The sequence below is a fragment of the Bufo gargarizans genome, chromosome 10 (assembly GCF_014858855.1).
Source record: "Bufo gargarizans isolate SCDJY-AF-19 chromosome 10, ASM1485885v1, whole genome shotgun sequence".
Lineage (NCBI taxonomy): Eukaryota > Metazoa > Chordata > Amphibia > Anura > Bufonidae > Bufo > Bufo gargarizans.
Window position 1 is genome coordinate 91608792 of NC_058089.1, and position 15766 is coordinate 91624557.

At 44.4% G+C, this 15766-nt stretch overlaps 1 protein-coding gene across 1 annotated transcript in view; it reads left to right on the forward strand.

Annotated features, from left to right (window-relative positions):
* RPGRIP1L (RPGRIP1 like) overlaps positions 1–15766 on the forward strand; it is a 152982-nt gene that overhangs the window by 104116 nt on the left and 33100 nt on the right. Inside the window, exons 20-22 of the mRNA XM_044270688.1 lie at positions 7492–7569; positions 9764–9841; positions 14345–14501. Of these exons, the coding sequence (XP_044126623.1) occupies positions 7492–7569; positions 9764–9841; positions 14345–14501 (313 nt within the window). The remainder of the gene's footprint in view (positions 1–7491; positions 7570–9763; positions 9842–14344; positions 14502–15766) is intronic.

The following is a 15766-nucleotide window of genomic DNA, read 5'->3' on the forward strand; positions in this document are numbered from 1 at the left end:
CCATAGGGTTCCAGCTCGCCCACCGCCACCTGGAGCTCCACCTAGACCGATGTTGGCACGTATGCTGAATTGGAAGGATCGTGACCTTATCCTTACGCAAGCGAGGAAGAAGCAGACCATCCTGTATGAGAACACCAAAGTGTCCTTGTTTCCAGATTTCTCTGCGGAGCTTCAGAAAAGGCGTGCGACCTTTGTCGCTGTCAAGAGGAGACTGCGGGACATGAACTTACCTTACTCCATGGCGTACCCAGCCAGGCTGAGAGTGGTGGATGGGGAGAAATCGCTTTTCTTTACTGACCCTAGGGAAGCGGATGATTGGGTCGCAAGGAAATCGCGCAGAGTGGCGCCATCTTGAGTTGCAGTATGGCTGTGATACCTTTACCTTTTTTCCCGCTTTTTTTTTTCCTGTACTGGGACTTTATCAGCGGATCTTGTTGCTCTCTGAGGGTGGTGTGTGGATACTTACGTTTTGTGGACATGTTCTAGTCCTGGACTTTACAGCGCTCGTGACACCCACCCCGGAGTGAGTTTTGCTTTTGCCTGTTATGTCACTCGTCATATGTTATTATGCTATACAATATTATGGGGGCTGGTCAGATACCTGCATGGTTTATTACCACCTTGTACTATGCGGGTCCCTGACTTTGCTGCCACGGGGAAAAAAATTACCCATTCTGGGCGAAATGTATGTTACTGCATTATTTGTTTTTGGCATGTCATGTTTTGCCTTATGTTTGCATACTTAGTTTGGGCATTCAGTGGTACACCATTTAGTACAATTAGGAGAGAGGATGCGATTGGTGAAGTGGTGGGAGGAGACCATTCGACTTTGCAGCAGGAGTGTGGATCCGTGTTGATATGTGATGTGCGGATGCTATGGCCGCCTTGAATTTAATGTCTTGGAATGTGCGAGGGCTTGGGGATGCGGGTAAGAGGTTGTCTGTTTTTACACATGTCCGTCGTTATGCTCCTCACATACTTAGTCTTCAGGAGACCCACTTGACACCTGATACTGACGCTAGACTGCGGAAACCGTGGGTTCAATGTGCATATCATTCCTATGGTACCTCTCACTCCAGGGGCGTGTCTTTATTAATCAACCGTTCTGTTAGATGGGAGCTACACACAACTGTGAGCGACGCGGAGGGTAGATATGTGTTTGCTTATGCGCATGTAAATGGCGCTCCGTTTGTGATCCTGAGCGTTTACTTTCCCCCTCCAGCTGACCTAACCATTCTACAGACTGCACTCCTGTTTGCAGCTCAATTTCCGCATGCAAAACTTTTGTGTGTGGGGGACATTAATATGGTCATGGATTCACGGAAGGACCGCTTTCATGCTTCCCCGGCTCGTGGCCCCCCTACTTTGCTGGCGGCTTGGGCTGGAGAGGTGGGCTGGCTGGACTTATGGAGGGAGAAACATCCAGACCTGCTAGAATACTCCTGTTTTACTCCTTCCCAGGGAGCTTTGTCCAGAATAGACTACATGTTCGGTTCCCCTGATGCTTACTTGGAGTTGTCTGACGTTTTTTATGGCCCTCAAAATGTGTCTGATCATGCGCTCCTGATTGCGCAGTTTAATGTTGCACAGGGAATGACCTCTCGTTTGAAAATGAGAATTCACCCATTTTGGTTGACCCTATTGAAGGAATAGGATAGGATACCGTACCAATTGCAGGTTTTCCTGGGAGTGCATGATGCTGAGACGAATGCCCTCCTTCTATGGGAAACAATGAAGGCATATTTGAGGGGATGTCTTAAATCATCGATTTCATTTATCAAGAGGGATACTAGGAAACAAGAGGACTCCCTCAATGCTTGCGTTAGGGAAGCTGAAGCTAGGTTCCTGTCAGACCCTTCGGAGACACATAGGCAGGATTGGCTGTTGAAAGGCAGGATGTACTTAGTCCATCTGCATGAAAAGAGTAACCGTAGGCTATTTTTTTTATAAGCAGCAGGCCTTTGAGGTAGGAGATAAGGCGGGAAGACTTATGGCTCAGATAGTGCATAGAAACACCTCTGCGCCACCGGTTTTACGTATTCAGGCGCTGGATGGGGTGATCAAAGACTCTGTGACAGACATAGTGGCGTGTTTTGCTGACTTCTATCGTGAGTTATATCAATCACGAGTGTCTTACTCTGAGACCGAACTTGAGCATTACCTGGATGAGATATCTTGTCCGTCACTCTCAATGGAAGACAGCAACCTACTGGAGGAGGACATAACTCTGGAGGAGATTCAAGCCGCAATTGCTGGTTTGGCAAATGGGAAGTCTCCTGGCCCTGACGGGCTGCCTCTGGAGGTATACTCCAGGTATGTTGACATCCTTGGTCCTCAACTGAAAGAGATGTTAAAGGAAGCGTGGCGTCTTGGTACACTTCCGGACTCTCTATATGAAGCATCCATAGTAGTGATTCTCAAACCGGATAAGGAGCCGACGGACTGTGCTTCCTATCGGCCGATATCTTTGCTGAATCTGGATTACAAAATTCTGACAAAGATCTTGGCCAATAGGTTGAACAAAGTGGTATCTAGCATAATCCACTGCGATCAGACCGGATTCATACCCGGGAGGTCCACTTCTAGCAACATCCGCAGAGCGCAAATCATAGCCCAAATTGGAGCCTGCCAGGGGAGACAATGGGCGATGGCCTCGCTAGACACAGCCAAGGCCTTCGATTCGCTGGAGTGGCCGTACCTGCTGAGGGTGTTGGGGAGATTTGGCTTCGGTCCTAAGTTCTTACAATGGATTCGGATATTATACAATAATCCGAGAGCTAGTATTTTGGTCAATGGCACGGCCTCCCCTTGCTTCCCACTGCAGAGGGGTACGAGGCAGGGTTGTCCTCTCTCTCCCCTTTTATTTGCAATTGCCATTGAACACCTGGCCTTGCGTATCCGCCTTGACTCAACATTCAGGGGGGTTGGTTTGGGAGGGAGAGAGGACAGAGTGGGTCTGTATGCAGACGACCTTATACTGTATATGAGTGATATGGATACCTCCTTACCTCGAGCGATCACGATTATAGAGCAATTCAGCCATTTCTCTGGGTTGCACATTAATTGGGCTAAGTCTGCCCTGATGCCTTTATGGCGCTCCGATTGGCCTGCAGTTCATCATAACCTTAGGGTAGTGGACCACTTTAAATATCTAGGGATTATCATTACCAGAGTGCCAGGTGACTCTTACTTCAGGAATGTTGCCCCCCTGGAGACCATACTCACTGAGAAGTTCAAGGTGTGGAAAACCCTCCCGCTGTCTGTTATGGGTAGGATCAATCTGATCAAAATGGTCTTGTTGCCTAAAGGGCTGTATATTTTGGGACATGCGTGCACCCCTATACCACGGAATCTATTGGACCGGCTCCATTCCTCAATGACTCTGTTCCTATGGGGCAGAGCCAGGCACAAACTCGCCTTGAATACATTACAGAGGCCCAGGGCACAGGGGGGGGCGTCGCTGCCGAACTTCCATTTGTACTTTTTAGCAGGACAGCTAAAGTTCTTGGCCGGGTGGGTCAATGGGAAGCCCTTGCAAAATATGGATTATTACCTGCAGCAGCACCTGGACATATCTAGCTTGTGGCCAGTGCTGGAGAAGGCTAGCTCCTTGTCGAGACGATTATTACCGATACACAGGTTGGCACAACAAGTCTGGAGGGATGCTAAATTGAGGCAGTATCAAGACTGGGCCGACACCATACCTTTGTGGGATAACTCTTTATTTCCCCATCTGCAAGGGATTGTGGGTACGCATGCTTTGGCAGATGCCGGTGTTATAGCTTTGCGGGATTTGTACAGTGGAGGCGTCCTACGTTCATTCTCCCAAATCCAGGAGCAATATGGTTTGGCACGCACCCAATTCTTTAAATATCTGCAGATTAGGCATGCTCTGCAAGAACAATTTAGAGATAGAAACAGGGCCATCTCTTCTTACCCCCTCATAGGAGTTATTAAGTCTCAGGGACCCCGGGGCGTAGTATCTGTGCTTTACACCCATCTCCTAGAGAATCACATGTCCGCGCAACCTATACTCGCTGAGGCGCGGTGGAAGGGGAATATCCCGCTTCTCTCGGCGGAGGATTGGTCGGAGGCGTTAGAGGCGGTAACTAGGGTGTCTCCCTCAATCAATAATAGGTTTATCCAGTTATTTATGTTACACCGCAGCTACTTGACCCCCACTAGATTGCATAGGATGGGGAGACTTCCCCATTCCAACTGTTTGAGATGCTCTCATACTAACGCGGATTTCTGGCATATGATGTGGGACTGCATTCACATTAAGTCATATTGGCAGGCAGTATTGGGAGTGCTTTCATCTTTGGGCCTAGGTCCCGTTCCGCTATGCCCCAAGGTGTGTCTGTTGGGTATCCTAGACAATGATGGCTGGACTCATTATAACAAAATATTCTTGAGTGAATCCCTGTTCTTGGCCCGTAAGGTTATTGCCCTCAAATGGATGGCGGATGATTTCCCGACTTTGGGGATATGGAAAAGGTTGGTTAACCAGGTGATTCCCTTTGAGAAAGTGATATTTGTTAATAGAAAGTGTCCAGATAAGTTCCAGAAAGTGTGGGGTTTGTGGTGTGACTCACACTTAACAACCTCAATGAGGTCTGCAGTCTCTGTTGGACCTGGATAGGATCGATTTTAAGAAAATTTATTTTCTCTTTTTCTGTTTTGCCTTACTCGATCTATGGTATCTCTGCTGTGTAAGCCCTGAAATGCTGTACCCTCTCTTCATTTGATTAATTGTGTATGTATAATCACTGTCTTTCCGTGTGATCAGATCTGTACTATGTTTTGGTATCCTCTATGCAATTGTACCACTGAAGTGCCTTGTTACTCTTTTTTCAATAAAACGAGTTAAAAAAAAATAAAAGATTTCCAATTCTGCATTGAGCCCCCTCGGCATCAAGGATCCAAACTCATAAATCTTCTTTTATTCACATCTAGACATCCGAGAGATAAAATCACCACCTCTCCAATCCTCTCTCACAGATTCTAGTGCAACACATGTCATACCCCTGGGTTTACTCTCACGATGTGCCCTAAAATGATTTCATAATGTAGGCTTCTCATATCCCTTCTTAATATTATTATGTTCGCTAATCCTTGTTTTGAGAATCCTCTTTGTTCGTCCTACATATTGTTTTCGGCACGTGCACTCTATTAAATAAATAACCGATTTACTATTGCATGTTAGAGTTTCCTTTATATCCCATTTGAATTGATTTGTTGTCGATTCTACTACTGTTGTTTTTCTCTGGAAACTGGTCTGTTTGCAATTTTGACACAGGCCACACCTGTAGAAACCTTCTGTTCCCTACAGTTATCCTCCTTTTTTTGTTCCTAATGGTGGGTGCTATTTGTAGACCCAAATTAGGTGCTCGACTATATACTATTCGGGGAATTATGGGTCCCAATATTTAATCTTCTTTCAAAAGATGCCAGTGCTTTTGAGTGATTCTAGCCACTTTCTTGTAATTTGTATTAAACAGTAATACAATCTTACAAGAATCTGCCACAGTCTGCTTATTTTCCATTAGTTTTTGTTCAAAAAACGATTTTTTGTCCATATTTCTCACTGAATCCAATGATTTATCTAATAACTCAGATGGATATAATTTTTCTACAAATTGGGTTTTCAACATCTCTGCTTCTTTTTCAAACTGCTGTATTTGAGTGCAGTTTCTTTTTAGATGTCGAAATTGACCTTTTGGGACATTTAATAGCTATCTTGGTAGATGGCAGCTTGTATTCAGAATGAAACTGTTTTTAGCTACTTCTTTTTTATATGTACTACAAACAAACGACTTATCTCATATTTCTATTTTTAGATCTAAAAATTCCACCATTTTGGAATTTATGTTGGGGGTAAATATCAGATTAAACCGATTTATTATTGATCACATCAATGAATTCTATTAATGCCCGATGTGAACCCCCTCCCCCCCCCCATATAATTGAATAATTTATGAATTAGAAGATGTCTCAGATATAATAATTAAAAAAACACGCATACACCCAGAGACGTTAAGGGTGTGATTACTACGATATATATATATTTATATAGACACATAATGCGCCATTAAACGGTGTGAGAAGTGTTGGTCCCTGTTCACATTGTCGCTCATGGGTATATGCGTTTATGATGAAAGGGGATGATATCCATTCATGTGATTAATATATATTAACATAATTATAATTACTATTTTTATTTTATACGAATATTGATATAGACAATCTATGTTCTAACAGCACGCATTAATATCTTGTAAACAAATTAAAGTGAATTTAGTATGATCCAGGCCGGAAATTAACTTGTATCTAAAATAGTTTAAAAGTGGGCTGTTCGGTCCTGACAGCCATCTATTGCCTCTTTCACCACTGAGGAACTACTAGTTCTGAAACGCGTCTGGTGGCAGCTTTGCTTCGGACAGTGTGAACTATTACTTATCCAGAACACAGCGCAATACCGGACAACATACTTGGCGTCCCTGAAATTTTGATGTGCATGCGCGAAAAGACGCTCAGTGAAGAGCGATACAGCTGAAGACATTGCGATTTAAGACCGGGCGAAAGTATAACAATTTACTACAATTACGTGAGTAACAGCCACAGCATGTGTCGGGCAAACTAACTGTGAGTAAAAAACTTCACATCATGGCTATACATGTGCGCGATAAGTGAGCCATCTGATATTGGGCATTGCGTGGTTCAAGTCATTACAGAGTGACGAAAAGTATCACAAACTAACAACTAACCTAGCGAACTGTGTGGATGTAACTACATAATGAAATAACAACTAAAAATATTAATCACACGTCCGGAGTGAAGGAATTAACAAGGAAACTGTTTTACATCAAATTTTTTTCATATATACATTTTTTAATACTGAATTATATGCGTGAGCTCCGCATTTAAAGGGACTTGGTTCATGAAACAGATGAGATGAATTGTGTTTTTTAAATCATGTATTTTTGAATTATGTCTCTTTGGAATCATGTGTTTAGTTTTTATAGGTGTATCTTTTAGTGGATTGTGATATTAAATAGTTAAACTATATGCAAATCACAGCCATTATTCTTTATTAAAAATACAGTATGTGACTGCTGTAGTCAATATGGCACATCGGTTCTGGAGCCCAGCAAACAAGAAATGTGGTGTGCGACCAGTGAAATGTTGGCATGGGAGCAAGAGGGGATCGGTTTGGCCAGTAGGACCCCTTGTGTTATTTTATACCATTATTATTGGTATGTAAATAATGTCATGGGGACCTGATTTTCAGCAGGTCTAGTGTTGTCCTGAAGACAACACTAGCGGCAGCGGCACGAAGTGCACGGCTTCATAGCAACCAATGACGCTGTGCGCTCATGCACTCTGCAGGACGGGTTTTCGTGGACCGTGGTCCACGTATGTGTGAATAATGCCTTACCTGTTGAATTTGTTTGATGAGTAGTGAAATTTTTATTATTGTGTGTGTTGCAGGCACCAATGCCGAAGCCAAGGACACCGAAATCTGCAGCAGACAAGAAAGTCTCTTTCACTGAAGCCATGGAAACCCTGGTAAGAACATCTATTGTTAACCCCTCAGAGGTGTTTACCAACCCCAGGAGATTTTTTACAAACCGCTTACGATGATATAAAACAAAAGGAGTAATACCATACCACTCCCCGACTACTCCCGTGCCAGTGTTTCACCCGTTGATGCGGTGTGTTTACAGGTCATGTAACCACTGCAGCCAATTACTTGTTGCAGCAGACAGCAGTACAGTGATTGACAAAATACTGTATGTGACTGCTGTAGTCAATATGGCACATCGGTTCTGGAGCCCAGCAAACAAGAAATGTGGAGGGGGACCAGTGAAATGTTGGCATGGGAGCAAGAGGGGATCGGTTTGGTGAATAGCACCCCTTTTGTTATTTTTTTTCCCCATTATTATTGGTATGTAAATAATGTCATGGGGACGAGCCTAATGTAGTCTTCCTGTTTTGATTTTCAGCAGGTCTAGTGTTGTCCTGAAGACCTTGTGTAGATCCAAATAGTCATTTGCATAAGGTTCTTATATACTCCTATACTTAACTACCCAAGCAGAAAGCAGATATTGTTGTGCATTTATTTAAAGGGATATTTCTGTCTTGGACATTTATGGCATATCCACTGTCATGCCCTGCCCTGTAAGTGACCTGAGAAGATCTGTCAGACTTGCGGCACGTGTGCCTATTTGACAGATTGCTTTGTTGTGGTGTTCGGCAGGATCCCACCTCCTCACAGGTTCTGCTCATCAGTTAGTTAGTGATGCTATTTATGTCCGCCTCCCACTATAGCCCTTGCGGTTTATAGTTTCTTCTGAAGTTCTCTGCTGGTGCTTGGTGGATCTCCTGCTCCCAGTCCATCTTGAGTTAAGTCCTCCTTTCTTCCCTTTTTGTTGTATTTCTTGGCTAGGCCTTAGGAAGACAGTGATTCCTTCATCTTGTAGAAGGAACCGGTTGTCTTATCCCCTGCTCCCTAGCTGAGGGTTTGTGTCAGTTGCAGCAGGGCTTAGGTTCCTGTGCATGAACACTTCTACCATTGGGATTTGTTCATGTTGTTAGCAGTCAGGGAAAGGCTTAGGGATTGTCAGGTGGTGACCTTTCCCTGTTCATTAGCTGTGGGGCCTAGCCTGGTGTTTTGTTACCTGTTAGATGTGTTTGGTTTGCTTTCCTTCCCTCACCTTCCGTGACATCCACATTCTCCTATGTCAAGAACAGAGTCCAGTCTGGCGGCCACCATAGTATCATAGTGTGTAAGGCTGAAAAAAGATACATGTCCCTCCAGTTCAGCCTATTAGCCTGCAAAGCTGATCCAGAAGAAGGCAAAAAAAAACTCTTGATCTAGAAGCCAATTTTTCTCATCTTGGGTTAAAACAAATCCTTCCCGACTCCAATATGGCATCCAGAATAACTCCCTGAATCTTGAACTGTTTTAGTGAGTTAACCATCACCATCATAGTCTCACTGCTCTTACAGTAAAGAATCCTCTTCTATGTTTGTGTAGAAACCTTCTTTCCTCTGGAGAAGTGGTGGCAAACCTATGGCACGGGTGTCAGAGGCTGCACTCCGAGCCCTCTCTGTGGGCACCCGCACCCTGAAAAAAGTCTATGGTGTGCCAATATGCCTTAGACTTCCTGTCATTTATCAGCGCGGTTCGCACTAGGAACGTCACAGGCAGCGCACTGAATGTAGGCAGGATATTATAGCTAAATGATAAGTACATGGAAGATATGTTATATTGGTATTCAGGTTAAACTGCCGTGCTGGCCCTTGCCAATAGTGCATATACATAGTGTACAAGCGCCGATGATGTAGCTGTAGTGGTACTCCTAGCGCTAGAGCGCGCCCCTCGGTGCTCCAACTTTAACCTTTTAAATACCAGGCCTATTTAGGCCTTAGGAAATAATATTGTTTCTTTCCTTTTTCTTCATCACATACAAAGGTACATCACTTTTTAATAATTCAGTTGATGTATGATGCCTTTTTTTTGGCGGGATGAGTTGTCTTTCTCAGTGGCACAATTTAGGGGTACATAAAAAGCTTTTTGGCTATTGGCAGCAGGAGCCCCCGGCTGTGTATTGCCCCAGTGATGGCACAGGCACTGTACGCCAATGAACATCTGGGGACTCCTGCCAGCCCCATACTATTATGGCACTACCTGTTTATTGGTCATTTTCTGACAATATATTACCTTTAAGTGCATTGCATAATTTTTGTGTAATTTCAGAATCCCGTTGATCGTACTGTTGAGGACGAAAAGACAAGGATGAATAAAAATCCAGTAACAGTCCTAAACATTTCTGAGGTATGACTAATGTATTTTCATTAATGATAAAAAAGAATTGCTACCACGGCAGTTATTTAGTTTTGTAATAATACAATAAAGATCAAAGCTCTAATCGGGTCACTCACAATCTATTATAAACCGTTGCCTGGAGAATATACATGTATGTGCAGAAGCAGAGTGTGTTATCAGAAGAATAGTCTGTAAGTACAAAGGGTCAGAAGTGTCAACATCTGAATTTTAATGGACCATGAAGCCAGGTACGTGACGAGTTGTACAGTCCGGGTGACCAGATCTTATTGAATATCACATGGTGTTTCTGATTCATGTAGAGGATTTTATAAAAGTGGATGTGCAGGCGATTTCCAGACCAGTCTTTTGTAGGTTCCTAGAGGAAACTGGACGCATTACCCTAGCAGACCTCAGCCTCACAATCTCATGGAAACTAACTCATGTCCCCTCTGGCTTTATTAAGCAATACAAAGCAGTGTATGAAAGCATTTCAGTGTAATTCGCCATAAAGTGCCATATGGATATCACATAGACAGTCACGTCACCATTACACAAACTCCCCCGGTAAGTAGGCAGACAGATTTGTTATATCTCAGTTACCATGATGAGAGTCTGTCACCAGAAACCTGCGAGGAGCTTCATGCTGCTTGAACTACCCTGTTTTAAAAAAAAAAAAAAGTATGGGGGGCATTTATAACCACATATACGCCACTTTTGTGGTGTATATCTGCCGCAGATTCTGTCGCATTGCATGGTGCGGCAGAATCTGCCACTTTTCCCCCGCTCACGCCAGGCTTGAAAAAGTGGACTTGGCGTGGGCAGGGAAGTGGCCGGGCAGACAAGCCATCATTTTCTGTGCCTGTTTTAGTTTGTATTTAATGGGAATCTGTCACCTGATACATCATGATGGATGCACGCTCATTAGTACTTTGTGATGGTCTTGATCCTATTTCATTATGTGGCCCCATTTGTGTAGAAATCATAGTTTTTATTTTATGCTAATTAGCCCCTGGGTGCCAAGATGGCACTGCTGAGTCTCCTCTCCTTTCCATTCCCTGCCTTGTCCTCACCACTTTGACTGACTGGGCCAGGCAGTGAAGACATACAGGGATGGAGGACCCAGCGGAACGGCCCTTGCCGCAGTGGAAAAGAAAAACGGAAAACAATTTATAAAGAATATTTGGCTATGAATATTGAGTTTTGAAAAAAAATAGCCCTTTCTGATGGAAGTGTCCATTTAAGAGGAATTGTGCAGCCGGTGCTTGTAGTAAAAAGGCAAACTCGTCATTTATACTATTCTTGCATCGCCCCAATAGAAATTTTGGGGACCCTGCTGGCTTGTTTTTTCTCAGAAAGTCTTTACGATGTCCTATAGTAAAGGGTTTTTCCTCAGGATAGGTCATCAATGTCTGATTGGTGGGAGGAGTCCAACTCCCAGCATCCCCGCAGATCAACTGATTAAAGAGGCTTTGGTGCACGCCAATTACAGCTGCATACATTGTGCAGTGGCTGTGTTTGGTATTGCTATCCCGCCACATTCACTTGATTGAGACTGAGCAGCAAATATGTCTAGTGACCACTGAATGTGATGGTGCCGACCTAGGCGCAGCCTCTTCAAACAGATGACTGGTACAGGTGTTGGGTGTCTGACCCCTACGGATCGGATATTGATAACCTGTCCTGAGGATAGGCCACTGATATGGAGCTCCCGGAAAAACCCTTTAATGGAGTCTGCCCTGATGAGGCTATTTTCCTTTTACTAAGCTTCCTATATCTTAGTTGTTCTTCTATCCCAACTTAGGGTCCATTCACATGTCCGTGGTGTATTGCGGATCCACCCGGCCGGCACCCCCATAGAACTGCCTATTCTTGTCTGCAACTGAGGACAAGAATAGGACATGTTCTATTTTTTTCCGGAGCCGCGGCCCGGAAGATCGGGGGCGCGCTCTGGAAATGCGGAGAGCACATAGTGTGCTGTCCGCATCCATTCCGTCCCCTTAGAGAATGAATGGGTCCGCACCCGTTCTGCGGAACGGATGCGGACCCATTATACGGACGTGTGAAGGGAGCTTTAAGTTGCCTTTTTTACACGCTTTGATAATGCATACGATTTGGCGATTTATTTCTCCCTCAACTATCCCTACTGGTCTTGAAAGAATTTAATTATGTGCTTACATTTGGTGATTCTTCGCAATTGTGATGAGTTTGTAATAGTAGTCATGTGCTACATAGGCCGGGCACCAATATGTGGATGGGTAGTTTTAAGGGATTTTCCAACACTTTTTAACTGATTACTTATCTTCTGGTGGGGACATGCGGGACCCCTGCCGATCAGCTGCTTGAGAAGGCACCGACAGGCTTTCCCTAGGCCAGTGACGTCACGTTCATCGGTCACATGGCCTAGTCGCAAATTATTTCTACTCAAGTGAATGGAGCTTAGTTGCGATACCAAGCACAGCCGCTATACAATGTACGGCGCTTTGCTTGGTAGCTGCAAAAAGGCAACGATGCTTACAAGAGCTCTGGTGTCTTCTCAATCCCGAGTGTTGGACCCTCACCAATCAGATACTATCGAGACGACAGATCATCGGTTAGAGTCAGAAAACCCCTATAATTGCCGGACCAGTGACCATATTTTTAGCATACCTAAAGTTCTGCATACGATTTGACTAATGACAATCACCTCAACGTGTAAGTACTTGATTCCTTTAGATCAGGGCCCTCTGGCCGTTACAAAACTACAACTCCAAACATCCCCTAATAGCTGTAGGCTGTCCAGGCATGCTGGGAGTTGTAGTTTCGCAACAGCTGAAGGGCCGCAGGCTGGGCATCCCTGCTTTAGATGGTAGAAAATGCAATCACGCCTTACACCTTGAGACAACTTTCATTAGTTGACTTGTATGCATTATTGAAACGCGTAAAGCCACATTTATACATGATGATGTTTTTTATTAGTTCCTGGTTTGTTCTTTGTATTAATGCGTGTCCTTTGTATTCTCATTTTATGTCGGTGAACCAAGTCATTGATTGCATTGTTTTTGTACATGAAAATCCATTTTTTGGAAACTTAGTGAAGAAATAGTTCATAATGTCGCTTTGTTGAAAAAGCTACCACCTGATAAACTACATCTGTGTCCTAACCCTTCAGCCATTACTCTTTACAGGGAAATGTACCCATTAGTTTTCTTCAGCGTGACGATTGTCAAACAGCAGTAATGCTGCTCGGCTTCATGCGCTCTTTCTTTTCCACTTGTCAAGAATATGACTAGTCCGTTCATCTTGGGACAACCTGTCGGTGAACCTTCCAGAGGCAGTTTACTTTTCACTCGGTTTCTTTATTTCTGTTGGTTCTCACTGTGTAATTCAAGTGTCTAACTAGCAGATTGATTATTAATAGCATAAAAACTTACAACAGCTTTATGTATTGTTGTGTTAAACATTTCATACATAGTAGAGCGCTGATGAAGTGCAGGGCCGCGAAATATCAAGGCGTCTCCTGTTAAAGGGCATTTGTCAGCAGATTTGTACCTATGACACCGGCTGACCTGTTACATGTGCACTTGGCAGCTGAAGACATCTGTGTTGGTCCCATTTTCATATGTGCCCACATTGCTGAGAAAAATGATATTTCAGTGTATGCAAACGAGCCTCTAGGAGCAACGGGGGCGTTACCATTACACCTAGAGGATCTGCTCTCTCTGCAACAGCTGTGTCCTCTCCACTGAGTGACAGGGCCAGGCATGATGCTGTCAATCAAAGTGCAGAGGGTGCGGCAGTTGCAGAGAGAGCTGAGCCTCTAGGTGTAATGGCCACACCCCCGTTGCTCCAAGAGGCTCATTTGCATATATTAAAACATCATTTTTCTCAGCAATGCGGGCACTTATGAACATGGGACCAACACAGATGTCTTCAGCTGCCAAGCGCACATGTAACAGGTCAGTCAGTGTCATAGGTACAGATCTGCTGACAGATGCCCTTTTAGTGAATCACTAACAACAGATACACATTGAAGAGGACCCGTAACCCCTCGACATGTCTATTTTAGTAACTACTTGGATTCCTCATGTCATAGCAATGCTGGAGCATCTCTTTTTATGACTCAATGTTGTGCCATAACGTTATTATTCCTTCTAGAAGTTTCAAATGAATTGCTAGTAGTTTGCAATGAATATCCAGATGGGTGTAACCATTTGGGTAGGGGAAAGGGGGTGTCTCTGCATTATCTGACACTATCCAACCAGTGCTGCCAATGTTAGACTAAGCAGAGACAAACTCCCAATTGGTAACACCCAGCTGGACCTTCATTGCAAACTTCTAGTAATTCATTAATCATTTCTAGCAGGAATAATAAAGAAAGGGCACAAATGCAAGTAGTTTCTAAAACAGATCTGGAGAGGTAACACGTCTTATAGAAGCTAAGATTTTCCTTGTAGTGTACCTACTTTAATGTTATTTTTGTGAACTGGAAAAAAAGGTGCCGCTTAAACATTACGTTATACTGTATGTCCATAGACAAAACACGACACATTTGCTGACAAAGGGTTTAGTGGAGAGCGGCTGAACAAAACTGTGGATGAGAAGGAAAAGAGGTCTCCATCTTCAGACGACAAGTACGAAGCTGAACGTTTTGACACGTCAGAAGATGAAGTAACAGATTTAGAGGCAGAAGGTATGTAATAAATGTATATAGGGGCACATTTATTAGGGATCGACCGATATTGATTTTTTAGGGCCGATACCGATAATTTGTGAACTTTCAGGCCGATAGCCGATAATTTATACCGATATTCTGGGAATTTTCATATATGAAAAAAAAAAAAAATTCCCACAAATCTGCTGAAAATTAATGTTTATTGTTAATGTGTATTTTTTTTTGTAAATCTTTCTTTTTCATTTATATTTAATATTTTGGTGTTTTTTATTTTTGTAACTTTTTTTTTTAAACTAACTTTTAGCCCCCTTAGGGACTAGAACCCTTGTCCTATTCACCCTGATAGAGATCTATCAGGATGAATAGGAGCTCACACTGTCCCTGCTGCTCTGTGCTTTGTGCACACAGCAGCATGGAGCTTACTATGGCAGCCAGGGCTTCAATAGCGTCCTGGCTGCCATGGTAACCGATCGGAGCCCCAGCATTACACTGCTGGGGCTCCGATCGGAGGAGCAGGGGAGAGGGTATCCTGTGGGGGGGGGGGGGGGCGCACTGCGACTGGGGTGGGGGGGCCCTATGCGCCACCACTGGTTAATACTGGTGGGAGGGGGGGCGCACTGCGCCACCAATGCTTAATACTGGGGGGGCTTGGGGGGGAGGAGCACTGCGCCACCAATGCTTAATACTGGGGGGGGGAGGGGGGGCGCACTGCGCCACCAATGTCTGATACTGGGGGCCTTGGGGGGGCGCACTGCGCCACCAATGAAGCTTAATCTCTAATTCATTCATATACAGGAGGCGGGAGCTGGCTGCAGGATCACATAGCCGGCTCCCGACCTCTATGAGCAGTAGCTGCGATCCGCGGCACCTGAGGAGTTAACTACCGCAGATCGCAGCTAACGCTCATAGAGGTCGGGAGCCGGCTGTGTGATCCTGCAGCTCCCGCCTCCTGTATATGAATAAATGTGAGATTAAGCTTCATTGGTGGCGCAGTGGCCATAGCTCCTCCCCTCCTCTTGTCCCCTGCCCTCTCATTGGCAGCAGCAGCACAGGGGGAGGAGACACTGCTCCTTCTCCCCTGTGCTGCTGCTGAGGGAACACGGAGAGCGCTGTCAGCAGCGCGATCTGTGTTCCCCATACGCTATCGGAATATCGGCAAAATAAATGCCGATAGCGGTCAAAATCCTGAATATCGGCCGATAATATCGGTAAATCCGATAATCGGTCGATCCCTAACATTTATTAAGACCAGCGTTTTAATAAAGGCCCATAGCTGGCGGTGG